The sequence below is a fragment of the Aulonocara stuartgranti genome (genome assembly GCF_965226115.1).
Source record: "Aulonocara stuartgranti genome assembly, chromosome: 19".
In the NCBI taxonomy this organism is placed as follows: domain Eukaryota; kingdom Metazoa; phylum Chordata; class Actinopteri; order Cichliformes; family Cichlidae; genus Aulonocara; species Aulonocara stuartgranti.
In genome coordinates, this window is record NC_138955.1 from 22,089,693 (window position 1) to 22,109,052 (window position 19,360).

General features: G+C 48.0%; 2 protein-coding genes across 2 annotated transcripts; one reads left to right on the forward strand and one right to left on the reverse strand.

The window, feature by feature from the left end:
- Positions 1-6,196: 6,196 nt before the first annotated feature.
- sec23a (Sec23 homolog A, coat complex II component) lies at positions 6,197-19,055 on the reverse strand. Its single transcript, XM_082515959.1, has 20 exons — positions 18,807-19,055; positions 17,153-17,420; positions 17,005-17,062; positions 16,841-16,927; positions 16,528-16,764; positions 16,360-16,436; positions 16,128-16,272; positions 15,878-16,036; positions 15,627-15,742; positions 15,396-15,519; positions 15,222-15,302; positions 12,869-12,958; positions 8,583-8,689; positions 8,346-8,499; positions 8,191-8,268; positions 7,944-8,105; positions 7,706-7,792; positions 7,179-7,334; positions 6,908-6,973; positions 6,197-6,820 (listed from the first exon to the last, which is right to left on the reverse strand). The coding sequence occupies exons 2-20, from the start codon at positions 17,371-17,373 to the stop codon at positions 6,731-6,733; spliced, it is 2,295 nt and encodes a 764-aa protein (XP_082372085.1). The 5' UTR covers positions 17,374-17,420; positions 18,807-19,055; the 3' UTR covers positions 6,197-6,730.
- LOC309695376 (histamine H2 receptor) lies at positions 9,113-12,862 on the forward strand. The gene is made up of 3 exons (XM_082515988.1): positions 9,113-10,436; positions 11,507-11,660; positions 11,789-12,862. Exons 1-3 carry the CDS (start codon positions 9,740-9,742, stop codon positions 11,973-11,975), a joined length of 1,038 nt encoding a protein of 345 aa, XP_082372114.1. The 5' UTR covers positions 9,113-9,739; the 3' UTR covers positions 11,976-12,862.
- Positions 19,056-19,360: the final 305 nt, after the last annotated feature.

Genomic DNA, 19,360 nt, shown 5'->3' on the forward strand with positions numbered 1-19,360 from the left:
TATTAAGGCCATCAGCAAACATACTGTTGCTCTGGGTCTAAACAGAGCGCGCTGTGTGTGACGTCTTGTTTTGCGCATGCGGGCCGCTTTGAGCGTTCACACTAGAGCGCATTTGCTGTCGCATTTTTTTGTAGTGTGAACGAGCAGACAAAAAAAAAAAAAATCGGATTTGATCCAAAAATCGGAATTGAGCATTAAGACCTGCAGAGTGAACGTAGCCTAAGTGAATACACAGAGTGAGTGGACATCATACTTGTGTCAGGAAGAAGAACCTGAGTTCTATCATTGGTCTGTAACCAAAATTCTTTGTGTTTTAAGAGCAGTGTGCTAACAGTACTCGCCTCCCTGGTGTTTTCCTTTGCAGCCCAATCACCTGCTCGTGAGCTCCTGGAGCGAACCAAAGTGTGAGTTAGGGGAGAGTTTTACTTTAAATAGTGTGGTTGACATCTATGTGTTATTGAATTAGTTATAGGACAAATATAAATATGTGTTTCATGTGTTGTATTGTGGTTTAATGTTTGTGGACGTTTCTGTTTTCATCTGGTTTGCGAACCCCAGACTTGGTCTGTTCCTATGGAGCGCCAGGACTGCCATAATGAATTAATTAAATAAACCATTAAATAATTAATTTAATGTGTCAATAATTAATTAAAATTGGAATTAATTAATTAAATAAATAGTTATAACACATGTAATTAATTAATTATTGACACATTTAATTAATTATTTATGTATTTCACATTTTAATTAATTGTTGACACATTTAATTAATTGTTGACACATTTAATTAATTATTTAATGATATATTTATTTATTTCATTTTGGCAGTCCTGGCGTCTGGCTCTCATCATGAAATAATTTTATCTGTCAGCCTCACCCATCAAACTCAGGGGGCGGGGTTAACGCTGCCCATGCAGCTTCTCTAACATTTGATTGGTTGCCGTGCAAAGTAAGTCAAAACAGGTCGATCCTAGATAATCGATTGCTTGTGTAGACTTGGGGCAGCCAGTTATCCCAGAATGCAGATCAAATCACAGGCAGCAATGGTGGTGGTGTAGTTTTAAAATACCCCGTTTTTCTGTCACCAGCTACACTTTTAACAGTGTTTTAGCCGCGAATGTCACGACGTATGTCTGGTCAGGTTGTCAACATAGAACATGTTTGCAAAAGTGCTCAGATGTTTTCAGAGATTTCACTAGCTCTGCTAACAGTTAGCATGCAGAGTGCACCGAGGGGGTTACGTTAACCGGTTTGTTTACATATTCCACTCTCCGTGTTCCACATGTTGCATTCGCAGATTCTCATTTTCACCGAACGATCGTCTCTTTCCGCCTGGTCTTGTGTCTCTGTGCTTCTGTAACATAAAGAACGAGCTGACATTTTTCTCACGAAACCAGCGATCAGCTCAACAGACCCTCAGTTTACCTGCATGCATCCTCCTCCTCATCTGTCAGCTGTTTAACACCTGCTGCTAATTCAAGAAACACGCCTACGTTACCTGGTGATAGTCACAATTTAACTGGGCAGCCGGTGCTCGATATAACGCAATGTCAGCGCATTTTTCTGCACAAGATATGTAAATATAGTGTTTTCCCCGAGCGCAGAGCTGCTGGAGCTCGTTTCCTTACAGAGCACTTTATAGGCGAACCAGCTTCATCAGCGGCTGATGTCCAATCACCGGCACACAGCTTTCAAACCTCAGCTGAGTTTTAGCTCTCAGTGGTTAAACGCTGGACTTCATTCACTCAGGTTCTGTCTGTCGGGTCACGTTTACTTCGCTGTTTTATTTACAACTGAGCAAATCGGTTTGGCTGAGGTTAAAGTTACGTTTCATAACTGCATAGTTTCACAGACGTTTAATGGTTCACTGGCACATGTGTTAGACTGAACTATCATCTAAATATCATCTGTTTTTTAATAGTTATTCAACTGTATTCTAAGCACCAGCTGTCTGTTAGAATGTGATTTTTTTTCTCTCTCTCTGTTGGCAGACGTATAAAAATGCGCAGGAAAATCTGACGTGCATGGCAAACTTCACCGACGATATTTAGGGAGGAATAAACACACATCAAACATAAATGAACCATTTGTCTGTCTCCATAATTGAGAGCATTTTCTCTTCTTATGTCAACACTCTCTCTCTCTTTTTTTTTTTTTTTTGCTTTTTCGGTCATGTTATGTTTACCTGTCAAAGGCTTGTTACAAACTATGAAACACATCGTGCAGACTTCTGGATGTTAGAAGAAAACTAATACTGCTCATGAAGGAGACTAAAGGCAGGAAGGTGTCCTTCAAAACTAAACATGTTAATAGGACCTCCCTATTTATATCATAGTTTATGATATAGCACGTGTATTTCAGTAACAGCCTGCTGATTTCAGTGTGGTGGTGAACAGTCGCACAGCTCACGTAGGTGTTATCTGTGATACTCCTTAACTATAATTTATCCAAGTTAACTTCAGTTAACCATTCAGACAGTTCTTTTGCGATGAAAAACATAAACACCCATGCTGCCGGGAGGTTTCCTCAGTGCCAGGTGTTAACATTATAGCTGCTTATGCAGTAACCATGGTAACCACGGACTCTGAGCGGCTGGATCGACGGAGGTCAGACAATTTTACACGTATGATCTTAAAACAGGACACAGCCACTATACGTGCTGGCCTCATATCAAATGTGAAGGCAGACTGAGTCTATGTTTGACGTTTTTTATATCTAATCTTCCTTTTCAAACATTTAAACAGCAGCGAGTCTGCAGCTGAGGGAATACAAACTCAAATTGTCGGAACAGGTTTGCTCATTTCTTGGATTCATTTGGTGATTTATTAAATGTATAACTGTTATTCTAATCTGCTGCTGAGTCTCTTACACTTTTCTTTATGCTGTATATTTTCATGTCTCTGGAATAGTTGGCAGTTAGATAGTCAGCTGGGAAACTTTGTGTTAACTCATGGAGCTGAGGATATCGTGGATATGCTGAGCTCGCTGCGTGGTGTACAGAGCGAGGTCAGCATGATTAATATTCACTATAAAAATATTAGCCGAACATCATGAAGTCTGTATGTGTTTCATAGTGTCGAACAACCTTTGTACAGTTAAAGCCAGCAGTTACTACATGACAGAAACACCAACGTTATCTCTTTTATGTGTTTATACACAGGTCACGCTGATTACTGAACAAAAACCCAAAGATCAGATGTTAAACAGATTTATTTGCTCTCTCTCCTCCTTAAACATGTTTTTAATGTTAGTTATAATTCAGAATTGGCGACTGAAACACGTAGGACACATAAGAACTTCAGGAAATAAAACACTGATAAATATAACCTCAGTAAAAGAAGTCAGCGGGGGTTACTACAGCTGTGTACCAGGGCCTGCGCTTTGTCGGTGGGATTGCTTGTGAGGCGAACGGGTCTATCCCACGCTTTGCCGTGAGACTGGGCAGACATCTCCGAAATCATCGAAGCACTTTTGCAAAGAGGCTGTATCTTGACAAACCGACCAGACACATGAAGATTAAACCACTACATTCTCGGCTAAAAAAATATTAAAATGGTATTTGGTGACACACAAACAGGGTTTTTCAAAGTTCAGTTCTGTTAGCTTCCACATGCCGGTTGTTGTGTGTTAGAAACAATGGCCACCAGGCCAAAGCAATGGTTTTGACTCGATCAGCGTTAACCCCGCCCCCTGAGTTTGATGGGTGAGGCTGACAGATAAAATTATTTCATGATGAGAGCCAGGCACCAGGACTGCCAAAATGAAATAAATAAATATATCATTAAATAATTAATTAAATGTGTCAATAATTAATGAAATGTGTCAATAATTAATTAATTACATGTATCATAACTATTTATTTAATTAATTAATTCCAATTTTAATTAATTATTGCCACATTTAATTAATTATTTAATGGTGTATTTAATTAATTCATTATGGCAGTCCTGGCGCTCCATATGTTCCAGGTGCTCACCTCCATCAGGTGGAGTGTGAAAGGAAGCCTGCTGGGTTCTGCTGTGTGTAAACTCGGCTCTCTTTAATAAAGTCTTCCAGTCGATGGATAAATGCAGTGTTGGGCAAGTTACTTAAATAATTAATTATAGTTACTAGTTACTTCTTCAAAAAAGTAACTGAGTTAGTAACTGAGTTACAAGATTCTAAAAGTAATTAATTACTTGAAAAGTAACTATTGTGTTACTTAAAATAAACGTTTAACCCTCTGAGGTCCAGGGTATAATTGGCCATTTTAACCACTTTGATGTTTCCTCCACATTTCACCTTTAAAAACTGTTTATTTGCCGTGTTTGGTCTCATCCTTTTCAGCACAACCTCACGTGTCTGAATTTACAGTCATGTTTTCATTTTGACAAACTGTATTAACAACATTGATCTAGAATCAGACAAAAAACATAAAATCTGAGAGTTCGTTGAATCATATTTCATAACTTTAAATGCAAATATTTGTCAGTTTTAAAATCATATGCACAAGTTTTGCAAACAAAGTTATTTGCAGCAATTTACCTTTTACCCTTTTTTTATAACCACTTGAAACTGTTTACAGAACAATCAGCTGTTCTGCATTTAATAAGACAAATTATTTGTGCCACTCCAAAGGAGAACATCACAGCCTGATACCTGCAGGTCTGACAGCAGCAGGTGTATCACTCCTGTTTCTACCTGGAGACAACAGTCGCCTCATTGTTCTGACACACAACACAAAACTATCCACAACACTACACACTAACTACACACCCCAAACACGCTAAACGTCAAACGTATCCCATCACTGGATAAATGTGATTCCAGTCTCATGCCGTTTCGTTTGGACTGACACGTGGATTGTGTGTCTACTCACTGCGCATGACCGCCACCTGCTGGTGGGATTCATAGTTCAGGTAGTTTCATCCTCTGCCTCCTGATTAAGAGTACTTGGATACTTTGGAATAAAAACGGTAGTAAACAATTATCAAAGTTTAAGTTTCATTTTCGCAAATAATAAAAAAACTTTTTATTTAGATTTTATTTTAAACATTTGTTCATCTTTCCGCTGATCTGAAGTCAGATTCAGTTATGAAACACAGCAGCAGACCTCTGTGTATGTATGTGTGTCCCACGTTTAGGTAGGAGGACCACAAATTTACTATACTTACCTCTCCCCTCCTTTCAAGAAGGATGCTGCTGTGTCTCCTCTCCTGAGTAAAGGAAGCTCAGACCCAGACAGTGGCTGTGTCCCAATTCCAAGGCTGCATCCTCCGGAGGCCGCATTTGTTGTCGTTGCCGATAACAACGACAACATGACGAAGGCTGTGGACTCCTCCTAATACAGCCAAATGCATCCTCCTTTTTCCAGAATTTGAAGGATGGGTCGGGTGTGTCCTTCGTGGCCCACCTTATCCCAGAATTCATAGCGCGGTCCAGCCAATTTTTTTTTCACACAGCTGAATAAACATCAAACAGAAAACTGATTAAACAGAAGTGTGAGATGCCTGAGAGTTTACTCCAGTGTCCTGTTATATTTTAGATAGCAAGGAGCAGACGGCCGCGTTTATTAAACTCCACTGGTGGCTCAAATCTGAAGGCTAGACCGTCCCATCTCACAGCCTCTCACTTCCGGCCTTCTCGGTCTTTGGAAGACCCGGCCCACGTAGACTGTGAAGGCCGGGTCCTTAGGAGGACGCAGCCCCTGAATTGAGACAGTGCTGAGCTCCACTCCACCTGCTCACCTGCAGCGTTTTAGCAGAGGTGTCTGTTTCTGTGGGTGTGGCACATGTTGAGGACCCCACAGCTTGGCTTATTGTTTTTACCTGTGTGAGTGGGAATGCTCAGATGGTGAGGCGGGTCACTCAGGTTAATTCAGGGTAAAAGTCGGACTCTGTTCGACTGACAGCAGAAGCTCCTCGAGGGTCTGTTAGGTTTCTTTTCCTTTTCACACTTTAAAGGAAAAGTGTGACCCTAAAGTGGATTTTTAAATATGGGGTGGTGCTATTTGCTGGGATGACTGATGGTGTCTGAGCAGAGGTGGAGGCGACCTCAGTCCTGTGATCATCTTGTCTACAGCCGATTACAGTTACAAACAGACCGTCTGCAGGGTGTCAGACAGTGCTTTATAAAACACTGGGCTCAGTCACACATGCATAGGTGCTGCGTCTCTGATGACATCAGAGCTTCACGTTTCAGAAGAAGACAAACTCTGTAAAATTCTGCAGATTTTATTAGAAAGACGAGAACAGTGGCAAGGTGAACCTCTGCGCTCGTTCTCGGTTAGTGTTCAAACACAAGCAGACAGCTTCGCGCGCTCAGTGACATCACATGCTTTCTAAAAAAAAAAAAAAAACACCTCACTTCCTGTTTCCTGTTCCTAAATTTAAAAAAAAAATCACATGTTAAAATTTTAAAATCAATTTGAAACCTTTTAGGGGGGAAAAACTCCCAACGGCCACCACTTCCTGCTGTTGTTTCACAATAAAAGCTTCACAGACTAAAACTACACAGTGGCTTTTATTTTGAAAGCTATCACTCCCACTGTCTGAGAGGATCAACCAATCAAATGCAACTTAATTTTTTTTAAAAAGGCCAATTAACAATAGCATCTCTACACTGTGAGGTTACAACTCTAAACCTGCTGCTGATTGGTTGATGGTGCTTGTGAACTGTTGCCATGGAAACACAGGCAGCAAGAAAACAAATAAAAAGCAAACAGATGAGGACAGGTGAGCCGATGGCACACTCAGGCGGCGCTGGAGACAGCGAGCTTCTTCAGGTGGTCCATGAACACCTGCAGGCTGACGTCGTCTGTCAGGATCGGAGCACCGGACTCCTGCGGTGGGGGGGGGGCGGACTTGTGTAAACACAGCGTCTGATTGGTCCACATTTAAAGGTTAAAGATTACAGGTTAAAGTCTTACCTGCCCCCAGGTGTACATGTTGTTGTGGGTCTGGGAGGGGTTCACTTTGGAGAGCAGGAAGCGAGCCTGAAAACAGCAGAAGAAGAAAACCTTTCACCTGCTGATCATGTCTACAGGTGTGTATAGGTGTGGGCACAGGTGCAAAAACGAGAGTTTGCACCGGGAAATTGTTGATGATGTCACATTGCCGCTGTGCTGATGTCACGCCTCGTGATCTGAGGTGATGTAAATAAAGCTGATGTGTTTCTCAGGTGTGTGCCTGCGCCCTCACCTGGCTGCCGCCGTGCTCCGTGTCGATGTATCTCGGCATGGGGAAGCGCGTGTGCAACAGCTCCTGGGCGTCGTCCACTGGAGCCTGAAGCAGGTGTTTGAAGTTCTCGTACTCGGGCATGTCCTGATAGCCGGCCTTCCTCCACTGAGCCACAGTCTAACAGAGAGACGCAGTGAGACACAACTGTACACCTGCACGGGTCAGCTCATTATCATGGTTCTTTAAAGATTTGTGTGTTTTGAGCTCATGTGAGGTGAATTGTTGAGTTAACGAGAGGATATGAACGAGCTCAGCAGGTAAAACTGCAAACAGCTGATTGAAGCACGTTCAGGTTTGAGAGTTGGACTGAAATCAGGTGGGAACTCAGCTCAGCGTCACATCTGTGATGGAAACAGCTGGATCACGTTTAAAGAAACCATCTGAATGATAATTGTGGCTCTATCCTAATTAAATTACTGGACCCTGATTGGCTTAGACAGCTGTGATGTCACGCGGTGCTGGGGTGTGATTGGTGGTGTCGGGTGTACCTCTCCGTGGTAGATGAGGATCTGGAAGAACGTGTCCATCAGAAGGATTCGGTCGGGCAGGATGCTGCTGCTGTCCAACAGGACGGGCTAGAAACACACACACAGTCTGATCAGTTAATCGATCAGTGATCAATAACTCACAGTTTGTTTCCCAATGAGAGCTTCAGATTCTGAAACATGAAACACCTGCACATCCAGCTGCTTACTCTGCACTGTGTGCACACAGGTGTACAGGTACCTCAGGCGGGCCGTTGAAGGAGTAGGCGTAGAGCACCGGCTGGATCATGATGAGCGCCTGCGTCAGGTCCTGCCGGTTGAAGTGGTGTCGGTAATACGAGCTCTCGTCAGGACTGTTGTTGAACACCTGCAGGAACGGCGAACGCCGCAGGTGGAACATGAACTGAAACACACAAACACACGTCAGCCCTGTGTCCCGGTGCGTGTCACAGGTGTGTCTGCGCAGAGCGTTACGGGAGTCGGGTCACCTGGGGATACAGGGAGAAGGTCTCGGAGAACCGGAAGGAGTTCGGGTCGTCTTTGTGGTAATCGCCAAACTTCTGACACTGAACACAAACACAGGTATCAATTGCTTCCTGTTCGGATCAATCGTGGCGCTCACTCTGCAGGTGTGTTCTCCTACCAGTCTGATCAGCTGTCTGTCTAACCACCTGAGCACGTCCGGCCCCTCCTCCGTCTCTGCCCGGTACACTGCCAACCTCGCCATGAGGATGGCCGCCGCCTCCTGGTCAAAGGACGCCGCGATGCTTTGAATCTGCGTCTGAGCATCGGCCCAGCTGAGGGGAAGAGAAGGGACCGGGATTAATTCAGGTGTGTGTGTGTGTGTGTAGTGATGGGGTAGAGGCAGGTGTGTTCGTACTTCCTGGCGGTGGTGGTGACCCGGATGCGTCGCTGGCCTGACGAGTGCTGGTACTGCGTGACAAACTGGATCGCCCCGCGGCCGCCCTGAGGGATCGGCGCGTTGTGCTGCAGGAAGTGACCGCAAACAGGCAAGTTAGAGGTCAGAGGTCAGGTTAATCAGGTATCAACATCATAGAACGTTAACCCCGCCTCCAGCATTTATCCCGCCCCTGAGACCTCGCTGTCAGGGTCACGACCCCTTGGACTGTTTATTTCCGTAGCACCTGCTCAGGTGTGTTTCTGTGTTTGACGCTCGTTTTCTGCCTCCAGACGTGACTCAGAGGTCACTTTCTTTAACAAAGCTGAGCTATGATTGGCTGCTTCACACCCAACCCCGGCCTGAGCTCCTCAGCGGTCTGAGGTTCAGCAGGTGGTGAGGGTGATTACACACCTGCACACCTGTTATTACCTGAGTCAAGCTGCGTGACTGACACACACACACACACACACACACACACACACACACACACAGGATATTGGATGTTCATCTTGTTTACTTTACAGCCAGCAGGTAAGTAAGTAAGTGTGTGTGTGTGTGTGTGTGTGTGTGCTCATCATCGTCACAGCAGGTGTCAAACAGGTGCGCCATGGCAACACACCCCCAGGAGAACACGCCCCCTGCGGTCCACCCTCCCCCGCTCAGACTGAGCCGATCAGACTCGTTGGACTGCGATCAGAGTCACACACACCGACTGATCAACTCCAGCCAACATCAGTGTGACCTTTAACCTCTGAAGACCACAGACCGCGCTGATAATCAATCGATGAAGGTGACGGCATGGTTCTTCCTCCCGATTGGTCCGGTCAGCTGCAGGTTCAGGTGGACTCTTCTTCTGGTCTTGGCTCTTGTTTTTGATTGGTGGAAACGTCCTTGAAAGGCGCTCTCTCTGTTTTCAACTGCAGCTCAGGTGTGACTCACAGAGCCTCAGGTAATCCCAGCAGTCTCCGTGGTGACGGTGGGCTCTCAGCAGCTGCGACAGCCTGCTGAAGCTGCTTGTCCTCTGCTCCTCGTTTCAGAAGAAACCAACAGCTGATCGATCAGCTGATCAGAGAGCCTGCAGGTGATTGGATCACTTCGGCACGGTGCACGTTCCTGTCCTGCGAGTCCATGTGAAGATGGCGGACATTTTGAGCACGCTGTACGCCGCTCTCATGCTGCTGACGAGCGTGGCATCCACCTGTGGGAACCTCCTCCTCCTACTGGTGCTCCTGCTGAACAAGGAGCTGCGGTCCGACACGCTGGGCCTCACCCTGAGCTTTAGCCTTAGCGACCTCGCTCTCGGACTCTCCGCCATCCCCTTCAGTGCGTACAACAGCCTCTCCCAGCCTGTCAGACACTCCAGTGAGGCCGACGTCTGTCAGGGCGGCGGCTTCATCTTCCTCCTACTGCAGACCGCCTCCCTGCACTCGCTTGCCTGGGCTACCATCTACAAGTTCACGGAGATCTGCTTTGCACTCAGCTTCCACAGCATCTGGACGGCGGGGCGGAGCCGGGCGGTGCTGATCGCAGTCTGGCTGTTCTGCCTGGCCAACGCCACCATGCCACTGCTGGGTTTCGGCAGCTACGCCTACAGCGAGTCACGGTTCCTCTGCTGCCCGAGCTTCACCCCGGAGAACAGGTACTTCGTGCTGCTGTGGATGGGGGCGGGCATCGTAGCGCCGATCCTCACCATGTGCTCGCTGTACGGATACATCGTGTACGTGGCCAGGAAGCAGGCCAGGAGGGGAACCTTCATGTGCAACGAGCTGCACTGTTTCTACGTTCCTGCCAACAACTACCTGAGGAGCTCCATCGTCATGGTCACCACCTCAGGTGAGCTCAAGCTGTTCCTTGACGTTGCAGGGACATGGGTTACACCTCCACTTCACCGACTCACGTTCTTTGTGAAAACTTCGTCCTCTGAGTTTTACTCCAAGTTTCCCCCACACAGAGGTCCGACGACTAGTTTCCAACCTCTGTAACTAGCCCACAAACATCTCCACAACTCCTCAAATCAGCTACAAACTTACAGCTGTGTGAAAGTAATGCTCAGGCTAGTAAACAAACTTCAGTACACAGATGTTACTAACTAATCTCCAACTCCTGTTAAACGCTCAAAATCTACAGCTAGTCTAAAAATCTCTGCAGTCTCTTAAACTTCAGTGAGTAGTCTGAAACTTGTCCTCTAGATTCTTTAATTGGTGCAACAGTCCCAGTAATTACCAGTGATTTCATATGGAGTTCCAGTATTTCTCCACTGGGACTGAACATCCTGCCTAACGGGAAACAGTCTGATGCATGAAATTATTTTGTTCCTTCGACAGAAAACATTTCCCCGTTCGTAAAGCCGGGCAGATCCAATGTCCTCATAATCTCAAACCAAACAGCAGGACCATGTGACCACAGGGCCGCAGCCGTTTACCCTCTAAACTAAAACCTCGACGTCACAGCGGCCGTCTTTGAGGATCAGCGTCCATGTTTATCTTTGTGACTCACTGCCATTACTGTCATTATAGGGACAAACACTGAGGTCATAAACACAGACAGGGTCAAAGGTCACCACAGCCGGCTGCAGACGGTCTGAGTGACCGATAAACCAGGTTAATGTTTTCGCCATAAGGTCAATGAGAGCGCTACGAGTGAATGGCTACTGGCTCTAACACAGCACTCATCCACTCTACACGCCACGTCCACCTGTTCATGCAGAGAGTGTCTCCAGCCTGGAGCGGCCAGGGATTGAACCGCCCACCTTCAGATTGGTAGACAGATCTGCAACTTCAAGGCCGTTCTGTAGTCCCTACGCCTCTTTAACTAGTCCACAGATAACTAGTCTCCAAACACCAGCTCACTCATAGAGGGGCTGCTGATGAAGTCATGTGACTCTGTTTCCTGTCTCCTGGCAGTGTGTTTGCTGGTCTGCTGGCTGCCCTACATCTCTGTGTGTCTGTACGAGACGCTGAGCGGTCAGCAGAGTCCGTCCGTGACCGCCGCCCTCTCCTCCTGGCTGGTTCTGACCAGCGCCGCGCTCAACCCGTGGATCACCTGCATGACGCAGACGTGAGTCAGACTTTCTTTATCGAAGGCCCCGATCAGTTTTGAAGCAGTAATGAAACGTCACTATGACGCGCTCATGATGTCATAGTGAACAGGAACGTCACTTCCTGTCTGTCTCTCTGTGACTCCAGCAGGTACAGGGCGGCGGTGTGCCGAAGTTTCCGCAGGTTCGTTCCTTGTGCCGGGATGTTCCTGGAGTCCCACTCCCAGAGCTCCGCCCTCCATCTACCTGCGACCAATCGCCCTAGCACAACAACAACAACAAGTATGACCGCAACACAGCCTCCATCTTCTCCCAAAACACTAACAAGACCATGACCCTCCCATCACCATCACTGGACCTGTGCACTCTGAGAAATGTAGGCCATACTTCTCATCATCTTCTTCAGCGTGGACGAGTTCTGACGTGACGTTGTGTTCGAAGACCGCACACTGATGTTCAGCTGATGATCTCCCGCAGTCTCACAACACGAAACATTTCCTGATCCACTCAGAGTCACAAACAGTCCGAGCTCTTTCAGCTCCATTTCAGCAGAGGTGTGTTTATGCTGACGTGACCACATCAGCACAGAGTAGACGGAGGACGAAGGTCAAACTGTTCCATGGGCTCAGTTACACTGAGCGTTTAAACTCTGAGCTGGACGCCGTGCTGCACGTGAACAGAGCTGAGAAACAGCCGGAGACTCTGGGAGTGACGAGCGGCTTGTGCAGCCCAGCAGGATCGAGGATGATGGACAAACTCGGCGGAGCCTGGAAGTCAGCATCTCCGCCCTGATGTGTGCACTTCAAATTCAAACTCATTTCCTGCTTATTATGACTGAGCATCCTCTTAGAAAGACTGTCAGTTTGGCTGCTTTAGTTTTTTGCCGTTTTCATTTTGAAAGCTGTCCCGCTAAACAGCAAAAATAAAATGATATTACTTTTAAAATAATTAGAGCGAATAAATAAAAACTAAAAAAATAAACTACAAACAGATGATCACTGGTCTAATTGTTGTTTTAAACACCAACATTTTACTATCAAAACATCAGTGGGGCTTTTATTTTGTCAGCTTGAGCTCTTATTTTCTCAACAGCAGGATCTATGACATCATCCTGTACCATGACATCACTGCAGATCACTGAACTTTCTTTTAATTGGTGGATATCAATAATTCAGTAGCTTCATGGTGACAGTGACAGAATCAAAGGTCAGAGGTCAGGTGTTTATACCTGGTTGACGACCTCAAAGTAAAGCGCCAGCGTGGTACTCGGATCCAGTCCGCAGACCTTCCACTGACAGGTTCCTCCCGTGCCGATCTCCTGGAACACAAACAGTCACAGTCTAAGCAATTCTGCCCCTGCAGGCCGGACACAGGAATTACACCCACCTGAGGGTTCACCTGTACCTGACAAAAACACACAATCAGCATTTATATGAGCAGTAAGATTCTGAGGCGGCGGTGTTGTGTACTTCCTGTCTCTGCCTGCAGGGGGCAGTGTTAGTGTACTTCCTGTCTCTGCCTGCAGGGGGCAGTGTTAGCGTACTTCCTGTCTCTGCCTGCAGGGGGCAGTGTTAGTATACTTCCTGTCTCTGCCTGCAGGGGGCAGTGTTAGTGTACTTCCTGTCTCTGCCTGCACGGGGGAGTGTTAGTGTACTTCCTGTCTCTGCCTGCACGGGGGAGTGTTAGTGTACTACCTCTCTCTGCCTGCAGGGGGCAGTGTTAGTGTACTTCCTGTCTCTGCCTGCACGGGGGAGTGTTAGTGTACTTCCTGTCTCTGCCTGCAGGGGGCAGTGTTAGTGTACTTCCTGTCTCTGCCTGCAGGGGGCAGTGTTAGTGTACTTCCTGTCTCTGCCTGCACGGGGCGGTGTTAGTGTACTTCCTGTCTCTGCCTGCACGGGGCAGTGTTAGCATACTTCCTGTCTCTGCCTGCACGGGGCGGTGTTAGTGTACTTCCTGTCTCTGCCTGCACGGGGCAGTGTTAGCATACTTCCTGTCTCTGCCTGCACGGGGCGGTGTTAGTGTACTTTATGGTCGTGTCCAAATTCATGGGCTGCATCCTCCTGAGGACCCGGCCCATGTAGAACGCGAAGGCCGGGTCCTCAGAAGGTCGGGTAGGCCGGAAGTAAACGGCTGTGAAATTGGACGGTCTAGCCTTCAGATTAGCATCACCGCTGTCTCGGTGGAGTTTAATGAACTCAGCCGTCTGCTCCTTGCTATCTCTCTGCATTGAATCATATCTGTTATTAACCTCTGTCTCTCTTCCACAGTATGTCTTTATCCTGTCTTCCTTCTCTCACCCCAACCGGTCACAGCAGATGGCCCCGCCCCTTCCTGAGCCTGGTTCTGCCGGTTTCTTCCTGTTAAAAGGGAGTTTTTCCTTCCCACTGTCGCCAAAGTGCTTGCTCATAGGGGGTCATATGATTGCTGGGTTTTCTTCCTGTTCCTATTATTGTAGGATCTACTGTACAATATAAAGTGCCTTGAGGCGACTGCTGTTGTGATTTGGTGCTATATAAATAAAATTGAATTGAATTGAACTAAAATATAACAGGACACTATTGTAAATTCTCGACTGTCTCACACTTCTGTTTAATCAGTTTTCTGTTTGATGTTTATTCAGCTGTGTGAAAACCAAGGAGGAACCCACCCGGGGGATTAATAAAGTTTTATTTTATCTAATCTAATCTAATAACTTTAATCTCAGCCAAACCGATTTACTCACGAACAAACAAAACACTGAAAAAAGCCAAAGAATAACATTTTTAGGTTGTCTAAGTGACTTATACATTACGTTTAACCCGAGTAGCAAAAGACCGCAGTGATCTGAAAATTATGTGTTGTGCCGTTCTTGGCGGCTCTAGTGACCCTCGAGCTCCCGGCTAGCTATCAAGCTGGTGGGTAACAGACGTCTCCGAAAACGTCTGAGCACTTTTGCAAATATGTGATGTCTTGATAAACCGAACAGATATTTGATGTTTACACAGCTACTTTCTCGCCTGAAAATATATAACTGGTGGTGGTCAGAGGGCCCGGTGGCGCCTGTGTCCGGCAGCCTCGCCTCTGTCAGTGCGCCCCAGGGCAGCTGTGGCTACAATGTAGCTTGCTATCGCCAGTGTGTGAATGTGTGTGTGAATGTGTGTGTGAATGGGTGGATGACTGAATGTAGTGTAAAGCGCTTTGGGGTCCTATGGACTAGAAAAGTGCTATACAAATGCAGGCCATTTACCATATGTTAAAAGTTTATTTTGTGACCCAGAAAGATTAGTAAGAGTAATATTAAAAACTTAGTAGCGACCGCCATTGTTGAAAACTGGAGTTTGGCTGGGCCGTGCTATGAATTCTGGGATATGGTAGGCCACGAAGGACACACCCGACCCATCCTTCAAATTCGGGGAAAAGGAGGACGCATTTGTCGGCTGCATTCGGAGGAGTCTACGAATTTGGACAGCCTTCATCGCGTCACTGTAACGTAATCGGTCTACAAATGCGGCCTCAGGAGGATGCAGCCCATGAATTTGGACACCCCCTTTGTCTCTGCCTGCAGGGGGCATCGTTAATGGCGCTGTCTTAGCTTCACGTACGTTCTCGGAGACGCAGGGTCCTTTAGCGTTCAGAGACACGCAGGGGCCAATGGCACCGGACACTTTGATCTCTCTGGACGTCTGCATGGGAAAAACACAGCAGGGGTCATTAACCTGTGATAGAGATGTGCTGGGGGCGGCGCCTCCCTGTTCTTCTGAGCTTTTCCTTCATACCTTGATCTCCAGCGTGGCGGCGAAGGCCATCTTAAAGGATCCCTGGACATCTTTGGTGAAAACCCTCTGGAAGGTCTGCTTGAACAGAGACGTGTTGAAGGAGTCGGCCATCACCATGTAACCGCTGCGACACAGAGACACACGTCACGCACGAATACGACCACAGAGGGCACTACACAGCCCACCAGCCTTTGACAGGGTTCAGGAGTGAGTGTGTGTGTGTGTGTGTACCCGGTGTAGTTGGTGCAGCACTTCATCTCCAGCAGGCCGGTCTGATCTAGGGCACAGGCGTAGATGTCGATGATGTGACCGTTGCTGGACGCTCGATTGGCCAGAGACTCGTAGTGCTGTGAGCCAGCGATCAGAACAACGAGAGCAAAGCTCACAACAACCATTAAAAGTCTTAAAGAACGATAAAGTAATGATGAAAATAATCAGGTAAAAAAAACAGGTCACATGGTCTGTAAATGGCATGCACTCACTTTGGTGGCCTTCTTCATGAACTTGGCGTTGTCCTTCTCGATGTCGTGCCAGGACCTGATCGGCGTCTTCAGCTCGTCTCCCACCACCATGCCGGGCCCCTGCGTCGCCGGGCCGCCTATGAAGGTCATGATGCGTGCGCCAGTATTGGGAAAGGTGCACTGTGGGTAAAAGAACACAAACAAAACCGATGATCAAAGTCTTTGAGACATCCACGCCATGTTCTGTCTGCCTAAAGCCCCGCCCCCTCACCTCCAGAAGCCCCACGGCGATGGACATGGCAACGCCCAGTGAGCGCAGCGGTCTCTTGCCCTGCGTCACAGGCCAGGGGTCGCGCTGCAGCTCCCCCAGCAGGTCGGTGAGGTTCATGTCAATCTTCTGCACCGGCTGCAGAAACCTGCAGGAAAATTCACAGTGAGGAATGCCGCTGCTGTGACAGCACCTTTACTTAAACCACACCCACTCAGGCTCACAGGAGGCTCACCTGTTGAATGACTGCTGTGGCGCCGCCTGCGGCCCTCGTCCCTGAGCGGCCGAAGGTTTGGTGAGACCCAGCATCTCCTACAGGAAGCACAGGTGTTGTTAACTCACCTGAGTTCTGACGCTCGGGAAGCCCCCAGCCCCACCCCAGAGGGACATGCAGGTGACGTACCTGCAGCTGTTTGGCGTTCAGATCCTTGGTCCCCCTAAAGACGTAGCTCTTGGAGATACCCTCGCAGCCGAGCTCGTGCACCTGAACCATGCGTCCGAAGGTGATGAGTCCGACGAGCGCGGTGGGCGGGAGCAGAGACAGCGACATCTGCAGAGACTCCTTCAGCGCCTGCAGGTCCTCGTCCTCCATGCAGGTGTCCACCACATACAGGAACACCAGCGGCATCTGAGGGCCCCTCTGGGGACAAAGAGCACAGCGGCTCACACACCTGACGGCACGGTCGTTACCTGTCTCACCTGTCCTCAGGACTCACCTGAACCACATACTCGATGGTGGAGAACAGAGGCAGCAGCTCGGCAGGCTGGTTCACCTCAGAGATCCCGGCGTAGGACGGAGGAAACTGAGACAGAGACAAGGTCAGACTCCACCCGTGACACCCGGAACACCTGACAGGTAGGCGGGGCTTGCGGCACTCACCTGGTTCCTCTGGTAGCAGAAGTTACAGGCCCACAGCTTGGCTCTGTAGTCCACCTGGCTGAAAGTTACAAACACACAGACAGATGAGTGCGGGGCACACAGGTAAAGGGTGGGCGGACAGGTGAGTGTTGGAGGCTGTGATGCGTACCAGAGTGGGTTGAGTACAGCGCGGCAGGTGGCGCGACTACAGAGAACCGGCTCGTACTGGATCGGGGGCAGGTCGGTCCTCTCCTTCAGCGGAGTGAACAGAGCCGCCACCGGCACCACCATCCGGGTCGCCTCCAGCCGGCTCGACGGCCACACGTTCCAGCTGAAACGGACGCCGTCGCGCTCCTCATTCTGAGCGATGTACTCTGGAAAGGTCGTCATGGAACCACCAGGAAGTGGGAGGGGGGGGTCACACTGTTGGGTATAAGCTGATGAGAGGAGGAGAGGGTGGGGGGTGGGCAGTGTGAGGGTAGTGCAGTGATATTGGCAGCGTGGGAATAAGCCCCGCCCACTTTCTTCTAAAGTTACGTTGGTTCGGATTGAAGTGATGTTTTCGTGCAAACACCTGCGTCACCGTTTCAAAGGTGAGGCTTTATCTCTCACCAGACTGACACACCTGTGAGAGGCGATGTCATCCTGGTGTTTATCTCAAACAGGTGTCCATGTTTATATGCGACCAGGTAGCAATTTTACTTGTCCCCCCCAACCCACATTCTCACTGGTTCTACTTTCTAGACATAAACACAGGTGAGTCTCAAAGGTAAGAAAAATCACACCCAAAGACAGGCACAGCTCCAGGTGAGCAGTTACTAAAAGAGAAAAACAGCAGGCAGCGCCTGAACCTGCGAGATGGATTTTTATGGTGACGTTGAAATGATTTTATGTTGTTTGAACACGTTGCAGAAAAACGAGTCACTGCTAAACCTTCATAAAGCACAAACAACAACAACAATAACAATAATAAGAACGAACCAACAGAAAGAATTAAAATCAGAAAAAACGTTTCTCCCTAGTCTGGTTGATGCTGACACAAACAGGCTGATATGGGGTCAAAGGTCAGTGAGACTTCACTCTTAAACTGAAAAAGCTCCAGAAAGCCTTCATTTCTTGTAAAAACTGCAGAAAATGCACACTGAGCTACCAGCCCCGATGCTCACAATGGAGTCCAGCTCAGGCCGAACTTCGCAGGAAACTCCGAGAAATGAACACCCAGCTGCTGCTCCAGCAGAGACCCGCGAAAACGAGCCGAACACAAAATCCTACAAAAACCGAACAGTCTGGTGGGCGGGCTGCGGGTCCCTGTGGTCCTGCTGGATGCTCTGGTCTCACTATGGGAGAGTTTCTAACGTCACACCTGAATCTGAGGCTTCATCCCAGAATCATCATCATCATCATCATCAAGACAGTGCCACTCTTAAACACGTGACCTCACCGGCACCCACCGACTCTGCGCGACCTTTGCAGGATTTAAAGTCCAGCAGGTCAGAGATGCTGCGCCTGCGACACTTAAAAAAAAAACTGACGTCAGCAGCTACCTGTGGGACACCTGCAGGTGTGTGACAGCAGGAGCCGTGTGGCACAGGTAGCTGCTGGCGTCGGCACACCTGGAGCCGAACCCGAGGACTCAAACACCAAGTCAGCCCCGTTTTCTCAACATCACACAGCAGCTAACTCAAGCTAACGGCTAACTGCGACACTGACGTCACACGGGTGACAGTTACGGGACGCGAGCACAGGTGGCTGGACAGAGGCCAGCTGAGGTTGGAGCTCTGCCAGGCCCAGGTGAGTCCGTGCTCCAGGTAAACGAGACTCACCGCTGCTGAAGCTGCCGCCGCTCTCCACTGACAACACAGCAAAACAATATGGCGGCCGCCACGTCAAGACCCAGAGAGGAAAAACGCAGGCAGAGGGTTCACTCCGACAGAAATCCCGGAACCAGACCCGAGAGGGGCGGCGCAATGAAGCTCCAGCCCGGAGGACTCATCCGTTTCATCTCACTGTGACAACCTTTAACTTGAAACCTGAGAAACTCTGACCCACAGCCCGGGAGGAGCCGCTCTAACCTCTCAGGGTCTGCACTCTTCACACCCAAACCAGATGCCACTCTTCTGTTTATTACCCGTTATTTATTACCTGTTATTACCTGAATTCTGATACCGTTTTCAGTCACGTCTCTGTTCAGTCTTCATATTTTTATTAATCATCATTAAACAGGCTGAAGAACAGCCCACACACTTCCTGTTCTCACTGAATTAAAAGTTCCTGGAATAAACTCAAACTTTTACCTCACATTTTATTTTCTACTGAAAACTTTTACAACTCACTTTATTTATTTTACAGCTTTACTCAAAGCAAACAGTACGATTTT